This window comes from Moschus berezovskii, chromosome 2 (assembly GCF_049115385.1).
Source record: "Moschus berezovskii isolate FMDL1 chromosome 2, NW_MosBer_1.0, whole genome shotgun sequence".
Taxonomy (NCBI): Eukaryota; Metazoa; Chordata; class Mammalia; order Artiodactyla; family Moschidae; genus Moschus; species Moschus berezovskii.
Window position 1 is genome coordinate 108184595 of NC_142461.1, and position 21333 is coordinate 108205927.

Consider the following 21333-nt stretch of genomic DNA (forward strand, 5'->3'; position numbering starts at 1 on the left):
CAGTAAGCATATGTAATCAAATCTCTACAGTTTTCCTATGCAATAAACAGTGATCTTCTAGTTCAGGAGACATCCATTTGGCTGATTCTTCTCATTAATATGTGGGATTCATGCAGTGGTGTTCTGGAGTCAGCTTATAAAAATTCATCACTGAAGTGGATTGGATTCATCTCTTCCCCCACAGTAGCTTGAAATCACCAATGATGGGAATAGTCATATTGTGGGACTTGACAAGCACAAAACAAACGCAACATTAGACAAACACAATAAACTTGACAACACATTAGAAACACCCCTCCCTTTTTTTTCAGAGACATAGTTATTAAATATTTACCAGCACACTCTTGGATTCATTTCGCTTATTAGCCTCTGCTTAAAGAGACAATGTTTGTCTAAACCAGAAGGAAGAATAAAGGAATGTATGGAAAATTTATGTCTTATTTGTTGATACTATCATCTTTTCTGGTGACTTTTGAGGTAATATGTAAACCAAGGACTCATTGTAAATTCAGGTTGTTGAAATTCTTATCAGCTGACAAAACAGCCAAACTTAATGAATCTGGTTCCAAATTGCTACCTACAATTAACAACTAATGAGCCAAAGACTTATACTGTAAGGTCTGGCTGAACATCAAAGTGATATGAATGTTTTAGTTTGGTTTGCCAGAGACATTAGCACCCAGGTTATTTATTCAACTCAGAATATGTAACCAGGAATTCCTTTCATCAGATATATATCCTATGTGTATTTGGGTAAACAAATGCAGATATGTACATCCAGCCTCTTATTACACATCTCTGGCAACCCAAAGCACATTGCTTTTTAAAAAAAAAACGTATTGAAGTATAGTTGGTTACAAAAGAGGAAAGAAGGATAGGGATAAATTAGGAGGTTGGGATTAACATATATATATATATATATATATATATATACTACTATATATAAACACACTGCTTTTTGAGAAAGCCCGTTCCATTTTGTAGTGCTAATTGTTAGAAAGCTCTTTTTCATATTGATCAACCTGCTATCATCTAATTATACCTTCTGACCCTAATTCTGGCCTCCAGAGACATAGAATAAATCTTGTCCCTGTTCTCCAACTCCAGGTGTTTTAAAGCAGTCTTGATGGACATGCAAATATTTGACAATAGGTTAAATGGGCTCCATGTGTCTCTGTTCTGTACATTTAAACACCCTTAGTTCTTTTCTCTAACGTTCCTGTTTTCCAGAAACTTTATAGCCTTGGTTACTTCTTCTGAATATAATGCTGTTTATTAATGTCCGCCTCAAAATATGGAACCTGGTGGTGGGGTGGGAGTGAGGCCCATGAGAGAGGGGACATGCATGTACATAAAGCTGATTCATGCTGTTGTACAGCAGCAACAAACACATTATAAAGCATTTATGCTCCAATTAAAAATTATGGAACTTGATCTGGCATTGTACTCAAGATGGGATTTTTTTCAGGGCATAGGAATATGTTACATTCCCTGCTAACCAAGCTGTAGATACTCTGTCCACAAGGTATATGCTAAAGGTACAGGAGCTTTTTGGATCTTAATCAGTTTGTTTGTTCATATTATGCTGGTGGTAAGTAAAACAACAACAACAAAAAGACAAGGAAGCAAACATGCATATCAGGCCTGGTAAATCAGGTCTGCATCACCATGAAAATTAAAACTTTTTAACATCTCCTGGGTAAGAATCCTCTTTAGTAGTATACATGGTGTACAGAGAGCAGGCAATAAAATTTTGGGTTTTTTATTTGAATGAACTTGATCTTGTCATCTGAAAAATGTGCTAACCTGCATTTTAGTTATCCATCCAAGATATTATTTAAAAACTACATTTAACAAGACAGGGCCAAGTTCATGATACCCTTTCTGAGGGTCCTTGTCACCACTCCATGGAGACCTTCATGGAGATTCCTTTCCTAGGTTGGTCTCTACTGCCAATAGGATCTCTAAGCAGCACACGCCTTATTGGTGGTGCAAAGAAGCTAAGTATCCCTGTTCTTTGAAATATTTTCAACATTTCAACTAACTAAAATCCATACATTCAACCATACCCTTATTAATCAGCTGGTATTCCATCCTTCCATGTCTAGAACATAAGAATCTTGGTCAGAGAATCTCAAGACTAGATCACTGGTTTTCCAGTTATGTTCCATGGGGTCAGGGCTTTGGATACCTTTTTCACTTTTGTTTGTTTAATAGGTTAAGATTCTGCGTGGACTTTAATTTGACAAATGGACATTCTCTCCCTAGTGAGCCCAGGCAATAGTCTAATAGTCACTGTCCCTGTTCTCACCTGAACAGAGACCATCTTTTTAAATCATCTTGCTTTGGAATTTTATCTAGAATTTGCACTTTTAAAAATAATAATTCACTTGCATTTTGATTACCTTTTAATTCCTTTCCCCATGATTCTTTGCAGATACTAGACAGAGCAGTCATAACTTTCAACTTTTTTGTTGATTTGAAACATGAATAGCCCAGGCCTAAGGATTCTTACATAAAACTGCTGGGCACTCTTTCACTATCTCCCACCTTCTTTTTTTACATGAAATTCTTCCTAACGTATCTGTTCTCCCATTTCTTGTTTAAAGATTTTTCTCCTTGATACAGACTGGAATCAGAACGGGAAGTAAATGATTCAACTTTGTGTCTTTGTATCTCCCTCCCATTTTGTTTGTCTGTCATTTCCTCCTCTCCACTGCTTTTGTAACTTGCTCATATATTTTGTTGCACTTACCATACTCTATCATATTTATTACACCGTCATCTCCCTAGCAGACTAGTAGCTGGTGGTCCTTGTTCTCAACATACTTCCATTATAATGAGGGAGATAAACATAAAACCAATCTCCAAAACTAATATCAAAATTAGGCAGCATACTATGCTGATTAAATGCCCCCCCAGGGTAAGCGATGATGGCTCAGACAGTAAAGAATCAGCCTGCAATGCGGGAGACCTGGGTTCGATCCCTGGGTTGGGAAGATCCCCTGGAGAAGGGAATGGCAACTCCAGTATTCTTGCCTGGAGAATCTCCATGGACAGAGGAGCCTGGTGGACTACAGTCCATGGGGTCCCAAGAGTCAGACACGACTGAGTGACTAAGCATATAGCATAGGATAAATGAGTTACAAGTCAGCTGAGAGAATCAAAAGTAACAGATGAGTTCAACAGTGGTAGCTATCACTTGGACTAGCTTCTTTTGCTGGCATGTCTATTAGAAAGAACACCTCCACAAGCTCACAAAATAGATTACTCAAAGGAAATGCTAACTGGTGAGAATGTCATATCTTCAGCTGGCTTCCTGTATTCTTTTTTGAGCTCTTATTCTCTGTGTATGAATCATAAATTTTTTAAAATTTCTGAATGAGCTATAAGGAAGCTTTTCTGCTCTCTTACCTCCTGCCCCACAGCACTGAGATCAGCTCTTGGAGTATAACTGCAACCATATCCTTCTCTTTTCTTCTGTACAGGTTTTCTATTAATATTACTCTAAGAATTTTCACTCCAAACTGGTCTTGTGAGCCTGGCTCAAGCTTTGGAGTCAAACCAAACCTGAGTTTGATTCTCAGTACAATCACCAATTATCTAAGTAGCTAGACTTTGGCAAATTATCTTCTCCTTGCTCCAATTTTCTCAACTGTTAAAATACTTCCTAGGATTGTTTGCAAATCAGGTGAGATAATTTATATAAAGTAGAGAGTTCAGTACCTGGTTTTCAATATATGATGGCTTGGGTCATTCTCCACATCATCCTCATTATTATAGGCAGTAATCTGTGTTTGTGGAATTGAATTATTTTTTCACATTCTTATTGCCACTATCATTGATACATGTGTTAATGACTTTGTAATAACCAGGAGTTTTTATTATTAAGAACACTTTAAACCACTGAAAGGAAGTGTTTTTATTTTAGTGGGTTTTTGTTTTGTTTTTAGCGTTATGGTCGATCCACATTTTCAGTACTGTTTCCCTTGCTATAATTATTTTACATTAAATTAGTTTCTTCAAGCCTTATTCATCAAAAAGTTCATCTTGTTGGAATTTACAGCATAAAATGTCCACTACATGATATAGAAAAAAAAATTGACTACTGAGTTGACAATCTCCCACTCACAAATCCCCCATCCCACTCACTCCCCCATCCCATCTGGTCCTTGATTCAGGATAGTCTAAGAATCACTCTGCTGATTCTGGAAGCAATGTGTAACATGTCCCATCCCTCAAACATATTTAGATGGGCAAAACTTTTACTCTCTTGGGCTTTGGAAACTGTTTACTCATACTTATCAGTACATAACAGATAGAATTGCAAAAGTAAGGAGTTTCAATTCTGTTTAAGAAAAGCTATAATCCTTTAATTTGTAGAGTGAGTCTGGACAAGTTTACACAGTGGCTCAAGGAATTAAGTCCTATCTTAAGTAGCATCATTAAAACAAAGCAAATACACACACACACACACACAGCATCCCTTGAGATATTTCCAATACAGTGTAAACACACATACACATAAATGAGATAAATATAAGATAAGGATCATTAAATCAAATTATGAGTTAAGAGATTACTTATCACCTGAAGATGGCTAAGGCGGAGGAAGGGGGATGCTACTTTCTGAAAACGTTCTGTTTATCTACTTTTTGTTTTTTGCTTATGGGTCAAGACAGGAAGGGATGCCATACAAGTTCACCTAGTCTGGGTATTTTGTAGGCCAGTGAAGGCTCTGTCCCATCTCAGGCCTTTAAAGCTATTGTTGCTCAGCAGGGACTGCCTTCTGCCTCCACCTGTTCAGCTAACTGCTACTCCATCTTCAGATTCAAGCTTAGATGTGAAGTTTAACCTCCTCACTCCACCACTTGCCCCACCACTAGATGCCACTTCTGGTGGTTTAGTCACTAAGTTGTATCACTCTTGTGACCCCATGGATGTAGCCCACCAGGCTCCTCTGTCCATGGGATTTCCCAGGCAAGAATACCGGAGAGGATTGCCATTTCCCATCTCCAGTGACTCTTCCCAACCCAGGGATCAAACGCCAGTCTCCAGCATTGCAGGTGGATTCTTTACCATTTGAGCCTCCAGTTGCCCCTTCCACATGGTCTCAGTGCCCTGTGTCCAAGTTCAGTTAGGAAATCTTTATCAGTTCAGTTCAGTTCAGTCTCTCAGTCGTGTTTGACTCTTTGTGACCCCATGGACTGCAGCATGCCAGGCCTCCCTGTCCATCAGCAACTCTCGGAGATTACTCAAACTCATGTCCATTGAGTCAGCGATGCCATCCAACCATCTCATCCTCTGTCGTTCCCTTCTCCTCCCGCCTTCAAAAATTACTAGATTCCTCTTCTCTTTAATCCATTGATTTCAAGACCCATATCTTGTGCACCAACACACCTAGACCCTAATGTAAAATAACCACAAAAGATTACTGAATATATATTAAATATATAAAAAGAGTGTATCTAAATAATTATCAAAGCAGTTGAGAACACAAGCTGCAGAGTTAAATATTTAGGATTCTGACATAGTACATACCTCACTGCCTATGATTTTGGACAGGTTATTTAGCATTCCTGTGCCTCAGTTTCCCCATCAGTTAAACAATCTAATGTTAATATCTACTTTATGAGATATTTTGTGATGCTCAGTGAGCTTATGCTGATAAAGTGCTTGAAGCAGTGACATGCAGATTCAAAACTATTGTTATTCATATTGCTATTATTATCTCATATCTGATTCTCTCACCTTTCACCCCAACTCCAATCTCTCTCTCTCATTCTCTGTCATACACACACTCACATGCACACACACGCACACAAAAGCAGGTTTGAAGGTCAGTATCATTTGATGGTCTCCTTAAACCACATATTTTGGCAAACCTTCTTTGAGCTCTTGGAAAGGCAGCATTCTTTGGGAAAACAGCACTGAGCCAGAAATGGTCCAAGATACAGATTGTTTTCTAAGGAATCAACTTCAAAAGAGAGCATTTTTTTGAATGTGCTCATTACTCTGTATGCTTTTATTTTTATAAACAAAGGAACTTTTTAGACACATTGTGGTTTAATTCTACATTATATTAATAGTCCCCATACTGCATTAGGTACCATTGGAAACTTGGAATCCATCTGTTTTATGCAGGGAAAAGCATACTAAAATAGAAGTCAGGGGATTAGATTCTATAAGCATGTCTTAGAGAAGATGTAATTGTTAATAGTCTGAGCTTCAGGAATGCATAAGATAAAGGAGGCTGCATTTGATGAACTAATGTCTGAAAATTCAATGATTCTGTTTTGATGGGAAAAAGGCATTTAAAGGTATCATTCATGTCAGAGAGGAAACAATTGTACAAAATAAATATTCCTGTGATGATGGGTCATGGGGTAAAGGAGTCAGCAAAAACAGATGAGGAAATCTTGCAAGACTCCCCAGAGTTTGTTGCGCTAGATCTTGAAAGCGAAATGAACATGAGTTAGTGAACAGAAATAAAATGCTCATTGACTTATTTCTTCATTGCTCTAATATAGAAAATGTATTTGGAAATAATGTATGCAGTACTCTAATTTAAAAGAGCATTTAAACTCAGTAGATTTGGCCTGAGTTTTAAAGGTGCAAATGGGCATATCCTGGAGGAGAGAGTTGGAGAAAGACTTCCGAGGGGCCAGCAGAGAATAGTACCTGTCAGTGGTTACACACAAGCCAGAGACTGTGAGGAGGGGAGACAAGCCAGTTAACTAGATGAACTGGAATAGTTCCAGTCTTCACTGGAAATGGCAGAGATGATATTGGATAGGTGAGGAAAAACCTTGCCAGACCACTTCAGTGATAATATGAGATTTTGAAAATCTTGATTAGAGTGCTTGTGTGTTCTTGAACAAGATTAAAAATAGTTTGCACTCTGTATCAAGGATTTGTAGATTCTTAATTGAATTTTTATTTTAAAATGAAACTACTTATTGTAATTTAAGTGACAGGTACACAGCAAAGTGATTCAGTTTTATATATATATATATATATCTTTCTCAGAATCTTTTCCATCATAGGTTATTACAAGATATTGAGTTCCCTGTGCTATCTATTTTATATAATATATAGTAGTATGTATATTTTAATCCCAAACTCCTAACTTATCCTTTTTGCTCTCCTTTCCCTTTGGTAATCATAAATTTCTTTTCTGTCTCTGAATCTATTTCTGTTTTGTAGATAAGTTCATTTTATCATTTTTTTTAAATTCCACATGTAAGCAATACCATACGATGTTTATCTTTGTCTGTCTGATTTACTTCCCTTCTTATGATAATCTCTAGGTCCACTCACATTGCTGCAAATAGCATAATTTCATTCTGTCTAGTATTTCATCACACAGACATATATATATATACGCATATATACACATACCACATCTTCTTTATCAGTTTTCTGTCATTTAGGCTGCTTCCATATCTTTGCTATTGTAAATAGTGCTGCTATGAATGAACACTGAGGTGCATGTATCTTTTCAAATTATGGTTTTCTCCAGATAAATGCTCGGGAATGGGATCAGTGGATCATGTGGTATTGGAATGAGCATCATCTGTAGTTTATTTGAGATACAGTTGTTTCTTTTTCATTCTTAGATGCCAGTTGGGTTATTCATGTTGTCCTAAAAATTTTCACGTTTTTAAAATGTTTGCTTATTTTCATTGATTTTTAGATTTCATGTGTTATATGACTGCCGCCATTATTTTTTTTTTAAATCAAACCCTGTTAATATGAAATGAAGTTCTTTGTTGTTTTTGTGGTGTTACCAGCTACACAGGGAGCATGAATATCATAGCGCATGGAGATTAAGTAGGAAGGAGGCACTGAAATGAACCATGCTGAGTCCTGGGTGTCCTGCATGTGCTGCGGGGTCAGAATTTTGATGAAGTTCACATAGACAAGCCAGGAATTAATGAAAACATAATTTAAATGCCACAGAGATGACCAAATAGGGAAGGTAACCCTCCGGTTGGTTAATGCAGATTTACCTGTCTCAGAGGATTGAGTATATGTTAGGCAATTATACACTTGAATTCCTTCAAAAATCAAATCTTTACAGATGGAAAGATGCTTCTGTGGGCAAATAAGAATGAACAAAAGTGCTAATAGCAGCCAAACAAAGTAATATCCTATTAGTGGACATCAAAGAAAAGTGAAAACAGCTTAACCAATGCATTTATAAAGAAATTTCAAGGAAGGTAATAAATTACAGATCACGGCAAGGAGCAAAACCCAATAAAAGGAAATGTCTAACTTTGTTAGAACACAGATTTAAGCTCTGAAATAAAAAAAAATTATATAATCAACAGCTTTTGAGAATGTATTTCAGGGACTCTTTGCAACACACACACACACACACACACACACTTGCTACTGTGTTGTTTCCTCCACCTGAGGGCAAAGATCAACCTTTTATTTGTTTTTCAATACATTCAGAGTTGTCAAGTTGTCAAGTTTGGGATTTTTGGTCAGTAATAAATATTCTTCTCTAAATGTCAGAGTTTTTCCTATGAAGATGAGAAAATGATGTCTGGAGTCACCAAGGTATTTTAACTGGGTATTAACTGAATTGTTGTTAAGATCAGAAAGCACAGTAATGATGACAGTTAATGAAATCCATAAAGTAATGCATTGAAAAGCTAAAGAATCAAAAACTTCTATTTAGAACTTCCTTGAATAGTCCCTTACTGAGTTTCTGCATTTATTCCTGTGCTGCTTCTCAGAATGTATGTTTTGCTCATATTCAGAGAAAGTGTCTCTTTCTAAATGCTTTTCTATGAAGAAAACATGTTATGTACAGGTGATATGGCAGTAAGAAGTGAAATACTGACTCTGGGTTTCCTGATGAATGAAATTAATTTAGAAAAGAAATATACATAGAAGAGAACAGTTACGGTATAAGACCCAGCCGCCCACAGAGGCTCTATTGCGGAAGGTACTGCTGTGGGTAGTCTCCTATGAACTCCTTTGAGGGCAGAGTTTGTTTGGGTACTGTGTGCAAGAGCCTGCCTCACTGCCATCTGCTCTTGTCTTACTGAGAGCACACTGACCTGATTGGCTGCTTCATATCAAGGCCTCGTTCATGGAACATTCTGTAGAGAAACCATGTTTGTAATCCCAACAGCACAGGGCAGCAAAACTTTATTTCCAAGTACATGGCTTCTCTGGAGCCCAAAAAACAGAGTTGTTGTTTCAAGGACATGTTTTGCTGATTTAGGTGGCAGCAGCTTCTACTAAGATGCTATCACCTCTGAACAAGGACTCATTTACCCCAACATCAAATATGTCCATCATGAACTGAGTCTAAAGATAGCTTTCACTGATGGGCATCTGTAACCTTTGGCCTGTTTCACATCACGCTGGCTAAAAGCTCCAACAACTGTAGCTCCTAGATTAGGAGGTTAAGAGTTTCAATTAACAGGTCTTGTTCCATATAAAAGCCTATCATTTTGATATGTTCGTGTGCCTTCCTGTAACTTCTCTAAAGAGAAAAGTAAGAGGAAATGATTTGACTCACAGTTGTTGTTTTTTATTTTTCACCCCATATGAATCATTTATAAATGGAAGTGTAGATCTCTTAATCTCCCACACCTTTCCACAAACACTTATGGATTATGGGGACATAGTGTTATATAATAACTTCATTCTTACCAAGTGCAAAAGTGGGGATTTTCAAACCTGCTAAGTCTCTTATTTGCTGCTTTGTATTTCTAGATGACGAAGAATGGCACCGTGGAATCTGAAGAAGCGAGCACTCTTACTGTGGATGACATTTCTGATGATGATATCGATTTAGACAATACCGAGGTGGATGAGTACTTCTTTCTTCAACCCCTGCCAACAAAAAAACGAAGAGCACTGCTGCGGGCCTCTGGAGTTAAAAAGATTGATGTGGAGGAAAAGCATGAGCTGAGGGCCATCCGCCTGTCTCGAGAGGACTGTGGTTGTGACTGCCGGGTGTTCTGTGATCCAGAAACATGTACCTGCAGCCTGGCAGGCATTAAGTGTCAGGTAAGAATTGGGATTTCAGGGAACCCAAAGGCAAGACATTATACACTACCCACTAAAGAGGCAGTTGTGTTACATATAATGAAGTTTCCCACACGTGGAAAAAACTCTGAAGCAAGGCAAGACACATGATTCAAGATGAGAGAAATACTAATTCAATGACATTTATGAGTATATGTAATATATATACTTATGCATAATATATATTATATAAACATGCATATATATATCTATGTAAATATATGCATACACAATATATAAAATATTTTATATATTATGTATTTGTATTACCTATACACGCATATATTTATTTATATATTATATATTATTTGTATATATAATATTTATATGTATTATATACATAGTATACATAATATTAAATGTGTATGTGTATATATAATATATTAATGTGCAAGCCACTCCAGTCCTCTTGCCTAGAAAATCCCATGGACAGAGGAGCCTGGTGGGCTGCAGTCCATGGGGTCGCTACTAGTCGGACAAGACTGAGCAACTTCACTTTCACGTTTTACTTTCACATGTTGGAGAAGGAAATGGCAACCCACTCCAGTGTTCTTGCCTGGAGAATCCCAGGGATGGTGGAGCCTGGTGGGCTGCCGTCCATGGGGTCGCACAGAGTCGGACACGACTGAAGTGACTTAGCAGCAGCAGCAGCAGCATACACATATTACATAATATATATATACATATATGACATAGTGTGAAAGGCAATCCAAGCTGCAATTATCAGTTGAAATTGTTTCCCCTTGGATTCATTTATTATACGAGCTCATTTTGGCTTCTAACAAGCAGTCAGGGAGATCATGTCATCCCCACCATTTGAGTTTGCATTCTCTAATCCATCCATGGGCTGTAAAATGATGATTGGTTAGAAGTGGTGCAGACTAGTGGAATAATAATTAGACTGGAACTTCAGAAAACTGAGTTTTCCTGGCTCTGTTTTCTGCGACTATGTGAAACTGGCAAGTCAGGTAAGCTTACTGGGTTCAATTTTCGCACCTCTGACCTGAATGGGCTAGACTAGATCAGGGGTTGGGGAATGATTACTCACAGGTCAAATCTGGCCCACAACCTGATTTTGTAAATAAAGTCTTATAGAGGCACAGCCATGTTTTTGTTTTTTTGTTTACATGTTTCCTATAACTGCTTTCATAACTCTACAGCAGAGTTGAGTATTTGCTGGAGAGAGAGTATGACTCACAAAGCTTAAAATTATTCTCTGGCCTTTTACAAAAAAAAAAAAAAAAGCTTACCAACCCCTGAACTAGATAATTCTCAGGTTCCTATCCATCTGTATCATTGGTGCTATGTGATTAGACAGGGGGTGGTATTTTACGCAGAAATTTAACTTTTTCAGTTAAAGCCCTCAGGCAGACAAAAGGAGAAGGCAGTTCTCATCAGTTGAGCAGTTGCTTGAGGTGGATTCACAGAAAAGGAAATCACAGCTTAGAAAGCGGCTCTAGATTCTGGCTCTGACATCTGCTACTGCTTTTTGTTGGGGCCAGGATGATAGGGATCGAATCTGCTTTCTTCTCTGTAACATGGGAAATTCCTGAACTTGAATAAGGTAGCAAGAAAGGCAAGTTCTTCCCTGTTGCCTGTAATCTGGTCTGCACACAGATGGGGTCTAAGACAGAAAGCATATCTTAGGCGTTCCTTGGGATGCCCGGAATTCCACTCATCACCTGAGTGAGGAGCTCAGTCTTACAGCCCTTGCTGAACCCAATCACTCTATCTACAGAGTCCAATTATTGGAGTAATTCAGGGGTATTGATTAAATAAGCAGCTTCTCTAGAGAAGCCTGTAGTCTAAGGGAGGGACCGGGGAAGGGGAGCCAGCAACTAAACCGGAGTCCACCAATCACAGTCATGAATGTGCATACCTATCGCAGCCCCCACAGTGCATCAAGTACCAAGGACCCAAAAGGATAAGACAGTGAACTAGTGCGAGTGAATTATCAGGCTGCATAACACTAAATGGTGTCTCAGGCAGAGAAGTTCATTTTATAATACAAAAAGAAAAAACTCATGGCTAGTGTGAGGAGTGTCATGTTATTTAGACTAAAAATAGCAGATAGGTATGAGGGCAGTAAATTTGTTTAAAATTGGGCATGTGAGCTTTGTTTAAAATTGGGCTTGCTGCTGAAAAAAGAGAGCTCAGGAAAAGGAGAGAAGCACTTTGGTGGAGGGGAAGGGGGGACCGAAATTAGTGGGCAGGAGAGAGGTATAAGGGAGGATGGAAACAGAAGTAAAGAAAGCACAGGAGGGATAAATGAACTAAAACCATACCATCGGCTCATTTCTATATGGAGCACAGGTTTAAAATTAGTTTAACTCTTCTGTCCTAAGCCTTCACTTCCCCTTTTGTTTCTGTTTGCTGTTTGATTGTCATCTATTCTGGTGTAAGTGGGTTTGTCATCCCAGATTCCAAGGGTTTGCCGTGAGGTACCGGATTTTTATTTGATTTGTTAAGAGTTGCAGGGGGGCTAATCTGTGTTCTTCTTCCCAAGGTGGATCGAATGTCTTTCCCCTGTGGCTGCACTAAAGAAGGATGTAGTAACACAGCAGGTAGAATTGAATTTAATCCTATCCGCGTCCGGACTCACTTTTTGCACACAATAATGAAACTTGAACTGGAGAAAAACCGAGAGCAGCAAATCCCCGCGCTGAACGGCTGCCACGGGGAGATAAGCGCGCACGGTAGTTCCATGGGCCCGGTGGCTCACTCCGTCGAATATGCTCTCGCAGACAATTTCGAGATTGAAACGGAACCGCAGGCTGCCGTGCTGCACCTGCAGTCGGCCGAGGAGTTAGACTGCCAGGGGGAAGAGGAGGAGGAGGAGGAGGAGGAGGATGGCAGCAGTTTCTGCAGCGGAGTCACCGACTCCAGCACGCAGAGCCTGGCCCCCAGCGAGTCCGAGGAGGAGGAGGAGGAAGAGGAGGAGGAGGAGGAAGAGGACGACGACGAGAAAGGGGACAGTTTCGTGGAAGGTCTGGGTCCCCACGCCGAGGTGGTCCCTCTTCCTTCCGTCCTTTGTTATTCCGATGGCACCGCCGTCCACGAGAGCCACGCAAAGAACGCGCCTTTTTATGCCAACTCTTCCACCCTCTATTACCAAATAGATAGCCACATTCCAGGAACTCCCAACCAGATCTCTGAGAACTATCCGGAAAGAGACACTGTCAAGAGCGGTACCCTCTCGCTGGTGCCTTACACCATGACCCCGGAGCAGTTCGTGGACTACGCCCGGCAAGCCGAAGAGGCCTACGGCGCCTCCCACTACCCAGCCGCCAACCCCTCGGTCATCGTTTGCTGCTCCTCTTCGGAAAACGACGGCGGCGTGCCCTGCAATAGCTTATATCCCGAACACAGGTCCAGTCATCCTCAAGTGGAATTTCACTCCTACTTGAAAGGCCCCTCCCAGGAAGGATTTGTCTCTGCGATGAATGGTGACAGTCACATTTCAGAGCATCCTGCTGAAGATCCTTTGAGCCTTGCAGAAAAGAGTAGATTGCACGAAGAGTGCATCAAATCGCCCGTGGTCGAGACTGTCCCTGTTTAGTAGTTTAAGTTATTCTAGGACCAGCTTTTCTCCTATTTAAAGCGCTGTATTTAATTGGATTTCCTGGGCTCGTTGTGGTTTCAACTGAGGACCAAGAAAACTTGGCCCGTGGTGAAGCTTCCAGACTGTATTTTGTTTTCTCCTTTCTAGCTACTTGACTGTGCCATTGCACAAATGCAGTCTCTATGAGGATTTTAAATGATTTCAGACTGTTTTGATAGAAAATGCTAATTTTAAAAAAAGCGTATCTCACAGTTGCCTACCTGTCAAACTGTGTGAAACCTGCCAAGCTGTGTAGATCAGAGCTCCAAGTTTTGGATTATCGGGCCTGTGCAAGATTGTTAACTAAGACTGGGAAATAAGGTTTAGAGTCCTAATTTTCGATATATCTGAAGATGATGGTGACTTTTTAATGTAAAAGTTATTATTGTAAGAAAAAGATTTAATTGCCCCATGTGTATTTTATTTATGGTAGCTAGAAGTCATATTCTGATGAAAATGAACTGCAGCATGTTCTTTTCAGCTGAAGATGCATAGTTAGTACCACCGAGCATGCCCACATGGATTGCCTCTGGAATCCATTCACGTTTTTATGATCATGTCTGATCAGATTTGCAAATACTTTCTTAAGGGTGAAATAGGCCTATTTTTGCTATTTGGGACAAACAAATGAGTCTGTATGTGCAGGTCCTTACACAGTTTTCTCTAAAGTTAAGAGTTAGGACAATCCTCTGGTGAGGGCCTAGTTCATTGCCCTCCCTCAGCTGACTCCAGAGATGGAGGTAGAAGGAATTGCCTTTCTTTTTTAAACACACCATCATCTTGGTTCTTAGCTTGGACAGCACCTTCAAACTCTACTCCCCTGCATCAAAATGCACTTTAGTGCCCCTTCATGGTACCTTGTGAGGGGTGGGGACTAAGAACTCTTTGAGATGAAAAATTAAAAAAAAAAATTTTTTTTTTTTAATCTGTAAGTATTATAAGGTTCATAGAATTAAATAGAGGAATCAATTCAATGATACTTTATGAAGGAAAAATGACCAGTTTTCCTTCACCACTCTCAAGACCTAACTCGGTCAAAGCAGAGGAGGCTCACAAAACATGGAAGAGACACAGCCTCAGCAACCAGCCTTTTTCTACAGCGTGATCAATCCGTCTCTACAAAAATGAGTGTCTGATGAAATTTACACTTAGTGACTAGCTGACTCAAGTGGGGGCCTCTACCCAAATACTCAACTAGGCCTTACTTTTCTGAAGCATTTTGATTTCTCTTGCCTGGGACAATTAGCAGGACAGTCCAGAATGCATTGAATACTTTCTAATTACCTCATGTTCTCTTATAAAAGGGGACAGATAGAAATAAAACATGCACTCCCCACCTTTAGATTATCTGCACTTGGTTCGTCGGAGGACTTCTAAGATCCTGTTTTCCTGTAAATTAGTTTAGGTAACTAAATAGTGTGTTCTAACTTTTTAGTTCCAATGCAATATGACTATGCTAAATCTGTTTCATATTCTTGACCTTCTATTGTTATGTCATTTCATATTTTATGCCTCTTTGAAATGTGGACATGCCTTGCTATTCAGTGACTGCATCACTACTTATTTTTTGTCTCTTAGACTTGGATGTTTAGAAATACAGATATAAATACATTGTAGATCTCAAGTCCTTAAAAAATACTATTTTATTTCACTGAATTTAAAAATGTTTGGTCTAGAGAAAGTCCTCCAATGGAAGAGTTTCTACTAAGACTTGACTTGGGGAAAACATGTTTACTTGGCAGCTCTTCCACTGTGCAGTTGGTTACAGCCCCTACTCTACCCCCACAGTGAGCCAACCCAACCTTAGAACCGTTAGTGTTAACATTAAAGCAGCTTTGGGCTGGTCTTTATGGAGGTAGCAGTGATGGGGGCAGGGATGCTCCTTTTGAATGACAAACCCCTTGGGTTATTTCAGATTGGGGTTTTGCTCAAATCTTGATAGCATATCTCATGTTGTCTGTAAAATTACAGTTTTTAGTGCTTGATCTCCAAATTTTCCCCCCTATCAATACAATCTAAAGAACACAGGCCCAAAGAGAAAATGACAAGAAACTATTGTTCCTTCATTTGAGCACATGAAAAATCCTGTGTGCCATATTGATTAGACCATTGCAAGCCTTTGAAATAGTTACATGTGAAGCACTCAGCTTATGCTTGGAACACAGTGCAGCAGAGTGGGGCAGAGGTGTCTCTGTGCAGAATTGAAGGGTAGAATACCAGTCTAGATTCTAAAAAGATGGATATTTAATTCAGTTCAGCTTTACTTTCACAAGAAGGTTGACACCTACTTGTTTATGTTGGACTGGGTCTCTGTTTTGTAGCTTCATTTCCAAAGAGATGCTTAATCTAGAAACAGGAAAACAAACAAAAAACAGAGCTTTTTCCCCTATCTGTCTAATTGAGGTCAAAAGTCACTGCTACACAGGATTAACCTTCCAGCCACGAGAGCTTCTGTTCCAAACGTTCATATATATATTTATAACCTAACCCTAAATATTGCCTAAATACACAGATTACCTATGAAAACACTCGCGTACATGCCTCCCTCAACACACACAGTAGGTGTAATACCACACATCAGAGAATGACAGATTTTAGGCCAATAGGAGTACTGAATTTTTCCTACCTTAGCATTTGGTTGGGTTTTATGATCTAAAACTGTGGTCTGGAAATGAAAATGATTTTTAAAGCTATAGCTTAAATATACTGGTTCAAAGTTGTAAATAATACTAATGGTGGAATCATTTCATTGTTACTTTTTCCCAGAAAAGCTGAGAGAGCACAGTGTGCCATTTGACTTTTTTTTTTTTCCATTAATAGAGCGTCTGTTCAACAAAAAAATGCCCACATGCCAGGAAGGGCTACAGTTTTTCTAAGCATTTTTAAATGGGGACCAAGAGCTGGACGCAGCCAGTGGATCCTTCAGATCTTTACACGGAGACACAGTAACCTGACCTGCAGCTGTTGTATTACCCCCGTAGTATAGCTAGCCAAATTATAGTCTTGTTTTGACACACGGCTTTTTAGTCATTCACTGTCAATGGCAAAGCTTCGTGCTTTAGTCCCTGTTGTTTTAGCACCAGCCCTCTACCTTTTATTAGGGTTTAATTCCCGCTTATAATCCAGGCCAAATTGATTTGCAAGTCAAGTGTCTGGAGCAGCTTGCATTTCCTTTGTCATTCTAGGTTTCCTCTGGGAGAAAGAAATCAATCAAAGAGATTTACTTTTTTCCCTTCTCTTGATCATTGATTATTTAAGACATCAGTAAAATCCATTTGTCTTCTGTCTTTTGGTTAATTGAAGAATATGGTTACTTTCTGAAAGCCAGTCTTTTCTTTGTGGTGAAATAGCATTTTTCCCAGAATGCCAATCACATATAAAATTTGAAACTGATACTTACTAATTAATGTTATTATTAATATCTTCATAATCATATATAGCCCAGCAATACCTCCCCCAGTAAAAACAATGAATTACAGAAACACTGATCACATATTAACAAAGGAAAAAGGAGATTATAAATGATTATGTTCTTTAAAATTTTATCATCCGACAGATGACTTCTAGGAAGAATTCTGGTTTGGTTGTCATTAACCAAGGAAATTAATGATTTATTTCCTATTAACTGATATATCACTGATTCTTTGGTTAAACTTCCGAGATTATTGTACAGTCAAAATCTTTTGGTCTTAGCATATTTAAATGTGTTTATCAATTCTTTTTTTTAACAAATATTTATTGAACACCTACTATGTTAGAGGAACTGTCCTAGGTAGTTAAACAGTGGGGGAAACACTACAAATTCTAAGGGATTATGATAATGATGAAAAGTGGAATGAAATAATCAAGCCTCGTTACAGTCCTTTTAAGTTATGACTTTATAAAGTGATGTTAGAAAAAATGACATCAATTCTTGTCTGACTACATGAAAACTGCAATTCAAAAAGATACTTCTTTTGCCTAAATTAGTAGAACTCACTGGATCCTCCTACTTCCCTCTCTATCCGAAATTTATGAATTAAATTTGGCCACAGCTAGAAAAACTTAACCCAATGAAAAAGAGATTTTCACATAATTGCTTCTTCGGTGTTAGACCTATGTAAGTTATACTAAATTTATACCAGCACTCCTACCAGACAGTTTCAAAGGCAGGTTGACTCACACATAACCCAGGAAACCTTTCAGGAAACCTTTGAAGCAACAATGTACAACACCATCACTCATTTCTATTTACAAAGAGCCTATAAAACAGCTAAGTTTGAGTTCCTGGTTCCAACAACATTGCCTTGCAGCTTGTAAAAAACAGGTCACTCCACATCCTTACTTTTAGCCAGGGATTACAAACCATTGAATTAGCAGGTAGAAAATCGACATCCTCCAAAGTTAAGAGACTACCCTTGTAAAAGGTGCCATGAGATTTCCATTTCTCCAAATACAGACTTAATCTTTCTCTTCAAGATGGCATCTGCTCCTTGTTGTCTCAAGATAGTTCAGAGTTTATTATTGTGGTCGGTATATAAAATACCAACCTTAAAATGGAACTAGTTTCATGCTTTCAAAGGCAAGACAACTATAATTCAAAACTGGAACTAAGCTATGAATTCTTACCATAACCAACACCAAAAGCTAAAGCCTTAATCAGTCTTAGTTCTAACACAAATTTGCAGCTACTGATTACATTACTCATTCTGAAATCTGCTAACTTGTGCTTGAGTAACTTAAATGCCTAAGCCGAATGCCACAGCTCTGCGCAAATAGCACACAGCTCATCAGATGTTTTCTGTAGCATTAAAGAATGTAATTGACTTAATTTAACTGAATATCAGCAATTTGAAAACTCACTAGAATTATAGAAATTTCTGGTGGGGTGAGGATGGACTATAAGCTTAATAAGTTATGGTGTCTCCTAAGAATCATAAAGTTTCAGCTGAGCTGAAAAACTAGAATTTTATTTTACTAGAAAAACTGGAAACCCAAAACCTAGAAGTTACAGCGTGGACCCTCACAGTCCAGTTGGTGTTCACGTCTGTGACCTACTATCCCATCAATTACATCTTCCTATCTAAAAATAATTTGATGCTTTAAAAAAAAATGCGGAGCTACAGCATGATTAAAAAAAAACTATTTAAAGATGTAAACACATTTTATATTAAAAAGACTGATAGATTCTTGTCAAAAGTCATGAATATGGAAATGAAAGAGCTCTTTAATATTTCTCCTGCCAAATATGTATATTGAATGTGATTTTTATTTAAAACAGTTAAGTTTTATTTCAACCCCTCTCCTACAAAGGGGAGCAAGAGACTCCTCCCTTTCTAACAATGCAAGTGTTTTGGTTTTTTTCTTTCTTATGAGAAATTCAAATTTAAAAGCTTGATGTGACCTGGGTTTTACTTGATAAGCAGCCCTGGGGTTAGTCTAACTTTGTGCTGTCTGGATAGTAAGTGTAATAATACCTTGATTTCTGTATCCTGGCAGTGGTGATTCAGACAGAATGATGGGAAGCAGGAAGGTCTGTCCAACCAGATTCAAAACCTAAGCCGGTTCATTTTTATATGCAGTTTTTATCATCTAACCTGTGATTTTAAAATCTAGCCTGTGATTTTAGTAAATTCAGGTTCTTGGTACATTCATGGAAAATGAATTTCAAAGATTTAAGTCAGGTTGTTGACTACTTTCTTTCACTTGTGATAAATGTATCACTATACAGGGTAATTGTTTTCACTTGATACTCTACACTTGCTTATAATTCAAGAAAAGCCACCTCTAGTGAGTCATTTTATTTCATCTCATAGAAGCTTCTGGCAGAACTAAAGTTTCAAGAATGTAGAATTTATGTTGGACAATGCTTGTATTCAGAGTCCTAATGGTGGCATTCCTTTCTTTGCCTTACTCGTTACCATGGTGATTGTCAACTCAGTTCAATGACTCATTCTAGTGACGTGTGAGGCCGCTTAAATATTTTTAAGCTAATGTATATTGATTAGAAGGGTTTAGGAGAAGACAAATTTATGGTAGAAATTAGCCTTGCCTTTGTCTAAATTAATTTATGTGACCTGTTTGAATGACTTCAGTTGTAATTTTGGAATACTTCTTTGCTAGGTATTCTCCTTTCTCTTGTGGCTTTCTCCCAATATTTTTATCTGGCTTAGCAGGATATTGCAAGTTATTTATTAATGAGTATTTTTAGAAGGGAAATTGACTTAAATATCTCTTCAAAAATTGTCTAGGAGCTTCTATCACCCAAGCTCTTTCTTTATCAAGCTCTCCTGCCATGTTGGGTAGAAGCAGAAATGACCTTGTCAGGAGTGTGACCTCCTAATATGGTTTTGTTGTCTCTAAGTAGGGAATCTATACAAAATAAAATTGAAATTTCTAACTTTGTAGCAAAATTATTCAATTTTGTTTTGTTCCTTCTTTCTATGTTGGCCACCAAGCTTTTCTCCTTAGCCATAAATAAAGCGCCTATCTTTTAAAAAAATTAAAAGATCTATATACCATTTTGAAAAGATACTTAAACATGAAAGAGAAAGAAGAAATGAAATCCTTATCTGAATTCTTCTAAAGAGGAAAAACCCAAATATCTACAACTAGAATATAAATTGCCTAAGGTTAGCTGTTGTTTTATTTTTAATTTAGTGTTGATCCTTGAATGTTTTAATGATACCCACATGATTTATGAATACAATTGATTTTAAATTTTAGTAGTTGGCAAAGTCATTTCCTCTGTACCATAACCAAAGAAGGTCCACTGCCACAGGTTACTGTCTGTGTCTTGATTCGTTAGGCACTAGTCATGCCAAACGGGTATCTCAGCATAGTTTCATCTTTTCAAAGATACTTAAAATGGCCAACTGTGTGTGAATAATGGAAAGTTTGAGATTCTTCTGTTTTCTTCAAATTTTATAGCCCTGCAGCTCCAGAGGTCATCTAACTCATCCATCTGCCTCTAGGGAAGACTGTCACTCAGGCATGCTCTACAGGATAGATACCCATCTATTCTTAACATCTCTGGGGAAGATGGTTTCCTTAGCAACACAATCCAGTTCTCTTGGGCTTTTCTCACAGTAGGAAAATGTTTTGGCCTGTCTCTGTGAACTAGGCACCTGGCAACAGATGTGGTGATTTGAGCCATTGTCCTGGGAGCCTCAGAAAGTTGGGTTTCCCTTACCTTTGGTGGTTCCCAAAGACTCCTAAGAAATCAGAGTTTTAAAAATAAAGATGTGGCTATTGGGACAGTGTTCAGTAACATGACCTGCTCGTGACAAATATTGTTATAGTTTTTGGTTTGTTTTTATCTTCTTTTTTGTTTTGCCATTGCTATCATATCAGGAAAAGTGACTGTTTCAGATCCCCAGTGACAGATGTCAGAACAAGGATCAAGTGACTCCGCTTGTAAACTGCTCAATTTTCTGAGAAGTTACAGTTACAAAAAGGGAGCATTTTCTCCTTTCTTGCTTCCAAATAGGTACTTTCTCATTCATCTTTCTATATACCCTAAAATGACAAAGGAGAATCTCTAGTTTTCCCACTTTTTCTGGGGAATGGACTGGCGGTGGAGACTCTGGTGTGGGATAGAATGACTCCAGAGAAATTACTCAGCCACCATTTGATCCCAGCCTTTGTACCCATGTTCTGGAAGCAGTGGCTGCTTGCCTTCTTAGGGTTCCATACAATGA

General features: G+C 38.4%; 1 protein-coding gene across 2 annotated transcripts in view; it reads left to right on the top strand.

Moving 5' to 3' along the window:
* Positions 1 to 14464, top strand: part of CSRNP3 (cysteine and serine rich nuclear protein 3) — a 98784-nt gene extending 84320 nt beyond the window's left edge. For both annotated transcript variants that reach the window (XM_055398243.2, XM_055398244.2), the window contains exons 4-5: positions 9739 to 10035; positions 12560 to 14464. In XM_055398243.2, coding sequence (XP_055254218.1) covers positions 9739 to 10035; positions 12560 to 13612 — 1350 coding nt within the window. In that variant the 3' untranslated portion in view covers positions 13613 to 14464. The remainder of the gene's footprint in view (positions 1 to 9738; positions 10036 to 12559) is intronic.
* The last annotated feature ends 6869 nt before the right edge of the window (positions 14465 to 21333 follow it).